The following is a 10000-nucleotide window of genomic DNA, read 5'->3' as shown; positions in this document are numbered from 1 at the left end:
TTCTGTGGTTTATTATATTATAGGTTTTGGCTTGCGCACTCGTCGCTTCCACGACTGCAGCTCCCCAGGGTTACAGTCTGCAGAGACCCACTGGATCAACTCTGCCCACTGGTCCTGGTCAGACAGCAGGAAGTGGACATTCAGTCGGATCCGGTGCTGGGCATGGTGTAGCAGGTGGCATTGTCATAGGATCTGGTCATGGAGTTGGAAGTGGAGTTTCAGCTGGTGCAGGTCTAGGAGGTCTTTCTGTAGGATCTGGCCAAGGAGTAGGAACTGGCATCTCCGGCGGTGCTGGAATTTTGGAACCATGTGGGGAAGGACAAATTCGTCATGTGGATGGGTCCTGTGTTACACCAGTCGTGAACAGAAAAGTATTTGTTTTCGATGTTCCTGAACAAAAAGAACCTATCGGTCCACCACCAAGTGTTCCTCCTCCAAGAGTTGATCATAACATTCTCTTCGTGCGACTTCCCGAAGAAGGAGAAGGACCTGAACCCATCGTTATTCCCCCACCAAGACAGGAGAACATCGTCTATGTACTCAACAAGAAGGACGAACAGGCTCAGCGTGTCATCGAAGTACCAGCCCATCCTCCATCTGATCCCGAAATCTACTTCGTCAATTATGAAGAGGGTGAGAACCCAACTCTACCCATTGGTGTGGATCTCAATACTGCTCTTGGTTCAGCGGCTGAAGCCGGTGGACAGGTAATTGGATCTACCGGCGCTGGATTAGGCGGTAATGTTGGAGGAGTTGGTGGAGTAGGCGGAGGCAGTGGATTTGGGACAGTTAGCGGAGGATTAGGTGGAGCTGGTGCAGGCAGTGGTTTTGGAACTGTTAGCGGAGGATTAGGAGGAGCTGGTGCAGGCAGTGGCTTTGGAACTGTTAGCGGAGGATTAGGTGGAGCTGGTGCAGGCAGTGGCTTTGGAACTGTTAGCGGAGGATTAGGTGGAGCTGGTGCAGGCAGTGGCTTTGGAACTGTTAGCGGAGGATTGGGTGGATCTGGTGCAGGCAGTGGATTTGGAGCAGTAAGCGGAGGTGTAGGAAGCTCTCCTTCTGGATTATATACCACTCCCTAAATGAACTGCATCGCCGATTGTATTTAAATTATGAACAAAGAAGACAAAATAAAAGTATACTCTATTTCTTAATATATGATCAATTTCGACACAGTCGTTTAATACCCCTACTTCTCGAAAAAAGCAACATAGTAAGATATACAATATGCATGCATATAATGAAGACACGTGCACACAAACCTTGATATATGCATACACACACGAAAACATACGAACTAACACACACGTAAACATACGAACGAGCACACAAATTAAACATCCGAACGGACACAAACACACACAAACACTGACACAAGCACACAAACACACACATACACATATATATGTATGTATATAAATATTATATGTATATGACCAAATGATTGTTGTCAAATACAGAGATATACAGATAGGTATTAGCTATCAATGTGTATGAACTAAATTAAGCATTACTTTTGAATACCTGAATATGAAGCTTTTCATAATAACACACACACACACATACACACATACACACACACACACACACACACACACACACACACACACACACACACACACACACACACACATATATATATATATATATATATATATATATATATATATATATATACATATATATATACACAATAAAATACTGATGATAATGAGGATGATATTAATACTGATAATAATTATTGCCAATGAAAGCTTCCAATGACATTGCCATGGGATCAAATTTGAGGCAAAAAGATGCACAGTGACTTAGTCCACGGTACTCTACTTGTTAGAAATAGCATAACCATTTAATATCGGCACTGGTATGAGATTAAATGTGATTCGTATGTTATTGATGATAAAAAAAAGAGAGAAAAAAACGTGTATATATATATATATATATATATATATATATATATATATATATATATATATATATATATATATATATATATATATGTACATCAATAAATAAATAAATAAATAAATATACATATACATATATATATATATATATATATATATATATATATATATATATATATATATATATATATATATATATATATATAGAGAGAGAGAGAGAGAGAGAGAGAGAGAGAGAGAGAGAGAGAGAGAGAGATGTATACTCACAAACACACACATATACATGTGTGTATGTGTGGTCAAGGTATCACGTACTAATTGTTCTATCTAACGTTGGCGATATCGATTCATAAGAGTAAATTAATAGCTATAATCATGCTAATAGTATTAGAAAAATATGTGAAAGGAAAAGGGGTACTAATTGGATATGAGAGCGGGGGAAAAGAATGTTTGTTTTTTAATAATATGCAAGGCAAACTAGTAAGACTGGTTGAATATTGTTGATATCACTATGTATGCATATATTATATTAGGCTTCATGATATTATAACTATGGTGATAATAGAAGGAATTTTAAGAATAACTTTTGTTATTATAGTTGCATCAATAGTACATTAATTTAACACCAATACCAAAATATAAACAATAATTGTAAAAAAAATAAAAGAAAATGTGGATAATAAGTCTAGTAATAATATCAACTGTGTTGATAATACTGTAAAAAAAAAATATATATATATGAACCATAGTAACGTAATTGTCGTAAATGCAGTAATGATTTATTGTGATATAAATAATAGTGATAATGATAAAGATATAAATGATAATATTAATAATAAAGACAGTACTATAGTAATGGTGTTAATACTTGTGATGAAAGCAGTATTAGTGTAAGCGATAATGATAATGCTAATGCTAATAATTACAAAACAACAATGAAAATAATATCAATGATTAAATGGTTAATAGTAATATAGTAACAACACTGATTACCTTATCTCGTTGTTTATTTTGATACCATTGTAATTATATATTTTTTTTTATTGTAACAATAATAAATTGGCTAGGATTGTTGTTAATGTTGGCATTATAAGTATCGTTATCAATATCACTATTGATTTCTATTTTATTTCGAAATTCACTTGCTCGTTAATAATTATTTTAGGCTTTATTATTTGAATTCGGTTATCATTTCGTCCGCACTGAAGTACAGTAATGTTAGGTTCATGCACTTGAACTATATAATACCGTTTTTGAAGGATACTGTGTCAGTTGGACAACCTGTCAACCGTGCGAGGCAATTGTAATACCCAAGGTCATCCCAGTCGGCGAGCAGGTATATAAGGCTGCGGGAAGTATCTCGCCGCACAATCTCCCAGCATGAGGTTCCTTGTGAGTACAGAAAACTAAATTGAAATCGTTACAGTGCCAATTGCTATAAAGAAATTAATGAGGAAATTATACTCGCAGAAGTAGTATATTTTAGTGAATGTATCGCTTATTGAAATTCTATTAAATTATTTGTATTAAATACAATATTCTGTCATATCAATCACACATAATACTTTTTCTGTTCTTTATTTTAGATTTTGGCTTGCGCACTCGTTGCTTCTGCGACTGCAGCTCCCCAGGGTTACAGTCTGCAGAGACCCACTGGATCAACTCTGCCCACTGGTCCTGGTCAGACAGCAGGAAGTGGACTTTCAGTCGGATCCGGTGCTGGGCATGGTGTAGCAGGTGGCATTATCATAGGATCTGGTCATGGAGTTGGAAGTGGAGTTTCAACTGGTGCAGGTCTAGGAGGTCTTTCTGTAGGATCTGGCCAAGGAGTAGGAACTGGCATCTCCGGCGGTGCTGGAATTTTGGAACCATGTGGAGAAGGACAAATTCGTCATGTGGATGGGTCCTGTGTTACACCAGTCGTGAACAGGAAGGTATTCGTCTTCGATGTTCCCGAACAAAAAGGACCCATTGGTCCTCCACCAAGTGTTCCTCCTCCAAGAGTTGATCATAACATTCTCTTCGTGCGACTTCCCGAAGAAGGAGAAGGACCTGAACCCATCGTTATTCCCCCACCAAGACAGGAGAACATCGTCTATGTACTCAACAAGAAGGACGAACAGGCTCAGCGTGTCATCGAAGTACCAGCCCATCCTCCATCTGATCCTGAAATTTACTTCGTCAATTATGAAGAGGGTGAGAACCCAACTCTACCCATTGGTGTGGATCTCAACACTGCTCTTGGTTCCGCTGCTGAAGCCGGTGGACAAGTAATTGGTGTCGCTGGAGGTGATAGCAGTGAAGGCAGTGGATTTGGAGGAGTTGGTGGAGTAGTAGGAGGCAGTGGATTTGGAACAGTTAGCGGAGGATTGGGTGGAGCTGGTGCAGGCAGTGGCTTTGGAACTGTTAGCGGAGGATTAGGTGGAGCTGGAGCAGGCAGTGGATTTGGTGCGGTAAGCGGAGGATTGGGTGGAACTGGTGCAGGCAGTGGCTTTGGAACTGTTAGCGGAGGATTCGGTGGAGCTGGTGCAGGCAGTGGATTTGGAACTGTTAGCGGAGGATTCGGTGGAGCTGGTGCAGGCAGTGGATTTGGAGCAGTAAGCGGAAGTGTAGGAAGCTCTCCTTCTGGATTATATACCACTCCCTAAATGAACTGCATCGCCGATTGTATTTAAATTATGAACAAAGAAGACAAAATAAAAGTATACTCTATTTCTTAATATATGATAAATTTCGACACAGTCGTTTAATACCCCTACTTCTCGAAAAAAGCAACATAGTAAGATATACAATATGCATGCATATAATGAAGACACGTGCACACAAACCTTGATATATGCATACACACACGAAAACATACGAACTAACACACACGTAAACATACGAACGAGCACACAATTTAAACATCCGAACGGACACAAATACACACAAACACTGACACAAGCACACAAACACACGCATACACATATATGTATGTATATAAATATTATATGTATATGACCAAATGGTTGTTGTCAAATACAGAGATATACACATAGGTATTAGCTATCAATGTGTATAAACTAAATTAAACATTACTTTTGAATACCTGAATATGAAGCTTTTCATAATAACACACACACACGCACACACACACACACACACACACACACACACACACACATTATATATATATATATATATATATATATATATATATATATATATATATATATATATATATATATATATATTTATATATACACACAAAAAAAGCACTGATGATAGAATATATCTATAAGCCTGCTGATAATGATGATATTAATATTGATAATAATTATTGCCAATGAAAGCTTCCAATGACATTGCCATGGGATCAAATTTGGGGAAAAAAGATGTCCACGGTACTCTACTTGTTAGAAATAGCATAACCATTTAATATCGGCACTTGTGTGAGATTAAATGTTATTCGTATGTTATTAATGATAAAAAAAAGAGATAAAAATTTGTATATTAAAATATATATGTGTACATAAATAAATAAATGAATAAATAAATATGTATATATACATATATATATATATATATATATATATATATATATATATATATATATATATAGAGAGAGAGAGAGAGAGAGAGAGAGAGAGAGAGAGAGAGAGAGAGAGAGAGATACATATATGTATACACACACACACACACACATATACATGTGTGTATGTGTGGTCAAGGTATCACGTACTAATTGTTCTATCTAACGTTGGTGATATCGATTCATAAGAGTAAATTAATAGCTATAATCATGCTAATAGTATTAGAAAAATATGTGAAAGGAAAAGGGGTACTAATTGGATATGAGAGCGGGGGAAAAGAATGTTTGTTTTTTAATAATATGCAGGACAAACTAGTAAGACTGGTTGAATATTGTTGATATCACTATGTATGCATATATTATATTAGGCTTCATGATATTATAACTATGGTGATAATAGAAGGAATTTTAAGAATAACTTTTGTTATTATAGTTGCATCAATAGTACATTAATTTAACACCAATACCAAAATATAAACAATAATTGTAAAAAAAATAAAAGAAAATGTGGATAATAAGTCTAGTAATAATATCAACTGTGTTGATAATACTGTAAAAAATATATATATATATATATATGAACCATAGTAACGTAATTGTCGTAAATGCAGTAATGATTTATTGTGATATAAATAATAGTGATAATGATAAAGATATAAATGATAATATTAATAATAAAGACAGTACTATAGTAATGGTGTTAATACTTGTGATGAAAGCAGTATTAGTGTAAGCGATAATGCTAATGCTAATGCTAATAATTACAAAACAACAATGAAAATAATATCAATGATTAAATGGTTAATAGTAATATAGTAACAACACTGATTACCTTATCTCGTTGTTTATTTTGATACCATTGTAATTATATATTTTTTTTTATTGTAACAATAATAAATTGGCTAGGATTGTTGTTAATGTTGGCATTATAAGTATCGTTATCAATATCACTATTGATTTCTATTTTATTTCGAAATTCACTTGCTCGTTAATAATTATTTTAGGCTTTATTATTTGAATTCGGTTATCATTTCGTCCGCACTGAAGTACAGTAATGTTAGGTTCATGCACTTGAACTATATAATACCGTTTTTGAAGGATACTGTGTCAGTTGGACAACCTGTCAACCGTGCGAGGCAATTGTAATACCCAAGGTCATCCCAGTCGGCGAGCAGGTATATAAGGCTGCGGGAAGTATCTCGCCGCACAATCTCCCAGCATGAGGTTCCTTGTGAGTACAGAAAACTAAATTGAAATCGTTACAGTGCCAATTGCTATAAAGAAATTAATGAGGAAATTATACTCGCAGAAGTAGTATATTTTAGTGAATGTATCGCTTATTGAAATTCTATTAAATTATTTGTATTAAATACAATATTCTGTCATATCAATCACACATAATACTTTTTCTGTTCTTTATTTTAGATTTTGGCTTGCGCACTCGTTGCTTCTGTGACTGCAGCTCCCCAGGGTTACAGTCTGCAGAGACCCACTGGATCAACTCTGCCCACTGGTCCTGGTCAGGCAGCAGGAAGTGGACATTCAGTCGGATCCGGTGCTGGGCATGGTGTAGCAGGTGGCATTGTCATAGGATCTGGTCATGGAGTTGGAAGTGGAGTTTCAACTGGTGCAGGTCTAGGAGGTCTTTCTGTAGGATCTGGCCAAGGAGTAGGAACTGGCATCTCCGGCGGTGCTGGAATTTTGGAACCATGTGGGGAAGGACAAATTCGTCATGTGGATGGGTCCTGTGTTACACCAGTCGTGAACAGGAAGGTATTCGTCTTCGATGTTCCCGAACAAAAAGGACCCATTGGTCCTCCACCAAGTGTTCCTCCTCCAAGAGTTGATCATAACATTCTCTTCGTGCGACTTCCCGAAGAAGGAGAAGGACCTGAACCCATCGTTATTCCCCCACCAAGACAGGAGAACATTGTCTATGTACTCAATAAGAAGGACGAACAGGCTCAGCGTGTCATCGAAGTACCAGCCCATCCTCCATCTGATCCTGAAATTTACTTCGTCAATTATGAAGAGGGTGAGAACCCAACTCTACCCATTGGTGTGGATCTCAATACTGCTCTTGGTTCAGCTGCTGAAGCCGGTGGACAAGTAATTGGATCGACCGGTGCTGGATTAGGCGGTAATGTTGGAGGTGTTGGTGGAGTAGTAGGAGGCAGTGGATTTGGAACAGTTAGCGGAGGATTAGGTGGAGCTGGTGCAGGCAGTGGCTTTGGATCTGTTAGTGGCGGATTAGGTGGAGTTGGTGCAGGCAGTGGATTTGGTGCGGTAAGCGGAGGATTGGGTGCAGCTGGTGCAGGCAGTGGCTTTGGAACTGTTAGCGGAGGATTCGGTGGAGCTGGTGCAGGCAGTGGATTTGGAGCAGTAAGCGGAGGTGTTGGAAGCTCTCCTTCTGGATTATATACCACTCCCTAAATGGCCTGCACTGTCGCTTATATTTAAAGATGTATTCTATTTCTTAATATATGATATATTTCGATACACTCGTTTAATATCCCCTATCTCCAGGAAAAGGCAACTAAAATTTTCAGTATGCATATATCCCCTATCTCCAGGAAAAGGCAACTGTAAAATTTCATTATGCATATATATAATAAACACGTCCACACAATCCAAACTGTATACATACGTACACGTAAGTATACGAACAACACACATACAGAGAAACACGCTCATATAAACACACACACATATATGTATTTATATATGACCAGATGATTGTAGTCACAAAGAGAGATATACAAATAAATATTAGCTATAAATATGTAGAAACTAAAGAAAGCATTACTTTGGAGTGCCTGAATATAAATAATTTCATAGGTATAACATATCTCACATATGTATATATATATATATATATATATATATATATATATATATATATATATATATATATATATATATATATATATATATATACACGTGTATATAGGTAATATATTTAAATAAAGCATTACTTTGGTGTGCCTGAATATAAATAATTTCATACGTATAACATATCTCACACACACACACACACACACACACACACACACACACACACACACACACACACACACACATATATATATATATATATATATATATATATATATACATATATATATATATATATATATATATATATATATATATATATATATATATATATATACATATATATATGATGTGCATGTATGTCTTTTCTTTTCATTTCCCATTGGTTATGTGGATATGTAATGGAGTATGAAATAAAATATTCTACGTCTATGATTATAAGATTCTAAGAAATATATCTTACAATTCGGCAAAATAGGAAAACATAAACATTTTTACTAGATCGTCATGCACTAGCAATTGGAATACTACATTGAAAACATACAGTACTAGAAGACAATATGGAGTTTAAGCATTAATATTGATATTTCATATTAATAGGGCCACGGCTAAGAAGAGCGAGGTTCAGGTTTATTTTTCGCATGTGTCCGCTTTTATGGGCTATGTCATGTAAGGCAACAATAGTTACCGTTTCTCTTGTATCATTTCTGCTTTAATCATGGGCATATTCAGACCTCCAAAACCGTTCCATGACGAAGAATATAAGACGAAGTATCTCGTGTTTTATTTACAGAATGTGTTCGAATGGTTAATAAAATATTACGAAAATTTATATTAGGTTCTACATAATATTTTTTCTTATTATTTATGTATAGATGAATACGCAGGCTGTAAATTTATATATCCTTTTAAATGTAGTTAATATCAATTAATAAATAGTATCATTTTCAAAATAATTAAAATAAGTGTGATCTTCGAAACCGGTGTCGATAGACAAAGGAAGGAGTGTGATGGTAGGCGCTTCGGGCCCACGCATTTTCAACTGATTTCGATATTTTTCCGTGGTTTGATTTGTAATTTTAAGATGTTGATAAGTAACAACTTGCATGTATTGTTATGTCCTAATGTTACATGAGTAAAACAGTGGTTAATTGATACCATTAAAAAAAAAAAAAAAAAAAAAATCAGATTCGTCAACTCGAGTACGATTCCTAGGCAACAGCGTAGAAGCATCGGTAGAGTTGCTGTCGCGATCTGCCCGAAGACGTGTCACAAAAATGACACTTTCTAGTGCCTTATTCTTTCTTTCATATACATATATAGAATAATAAATAGACATTCAGATACGAACGCACATACACACAAAAAAGACAAACTAAGAAACACAGGTCTAGCAGGTGGTACTGTAATAGGATCTGGCCATGGAGTTGGGAGAGGAGTTTCAGCTGGTGCAGGTCTAGGAGGTCTTTCTGTTGGATCTGGTCAAGGAGTAGGAACTGGCATCTCCGGCGGTGTTGGAATTTTGGAACAATGTGGGGAAGGACAAATTCATGATGTGGATAGGTCTTGCGTTACACCAGTGTGAAAAGGAAAGTATTTGTCTTCGATGTTCCTGAACAAAAAGAGCCTATTGGTCCACCACCAAGTGTTCCTCCTCTAAGAGTTGATCATAATATTTTCTTCGTGCGAC

General features: G+C 36.2%; 4 protein-coding genes across 4 annotated transcripts in view; all 4 read left to right on the top strand.

Moving 5' to 3' along the window:
- LOC138859098 (uncharacterized) overlaps positions 1 to 1168 on the top strand; it is a 1363-nt gene extending 195 nt beyond the window's left edge. Inside the window, exon 2 of the mRNA XM_027381815.2 lies at positions 24 to 1168. Within this exon, the coding sequence (XP_027237616.2) occupies positions 24 to 1079 (1056 nt within the window). The 3' untranslated portion in view covers positions 1080 to 1168. The remainder of the gene's footprint in view (positions 1 to 23) is intronic.
- A 2101-nt stretch (positions 1169 to 3269) lies between these two features.
- LOC113828787 (uncharacterized) lies at positions 3270 to 4641 on the top strand. Its single transcript, XM_027381810.2, has 2 exons — positions 3270 to 3296; positions 3491 to 4641. Exons 1-2 carry the CDS (start codon positions 3285 to 3287, stop codon positions 4550 to 4552), a joined length of 1074 nt encoding a protein of 357 aa, XP_027237611.2. The 5' UTR covers positions 3270 to 3284; the 3' UTR covers positions 4553 to 4641.
- A 2045-nt stretch (positions 4642 to 6686) lies between these two features.
- Positions 6687 to 7972, top strand: LOC138859060 (uncharacterized). The gene is made up of 2 exons (XM_027381813.2): positions 6687 to 6706; positions 6901 to 7972. Exons 1-2 carry the CDS (start codon positions 6695 to 6697, stop codon positions 7906 to 7908), a joined length of 1020 nt encoding a protein of 339 aa, XP_027237614.2. The 5' UTR covers positions 6687 to 6694; the 3' UTR covers positions 7909 to 7972.
- A 1759-nt stretch (positions 7973 to 9731) lies between these two features.
- LOC138865776 (uncharacterized) overlaps positions 9732 to 10000 on the top strand; it is a 3206-nt gene continuing 2937 nt past the window's right edge. Inside the window, exons 1-2 of the mRNA XM_070137091.1 lie at positions 9732 to 9764; positions 9874 to 10000. The exon at positions 9874 to 10000 is cut by the window's right edge and continues 107 nt beyond it. Of these exons, the coding sequence (XP_069993192.1) occupies positions 9732 to 9764; positions 9874 to 10000 (160 nt within the window). The remainder of the gene's footprint in view (positions 9765 to 9873) is intronic.

This window comes from Penaeus vannamei, chromosome 22, assembly GCF_042767895.1.
Source record: "Penaeus vannamei isolate JL-2024 chromosome 22, ASM4276789v1, whole genome shotgun sequence".
Lineage (NCBI taxonomy): Eukaryota > Metazoa > Arthropoda > Malacostraca > Decapoda > Penaeidae > Penaeus > Penaeus vannamei.
Note: the sequence above shows the minus strand (reverse complement) of the source record. Positions and strands in the feature narration are given on the sequence as shown.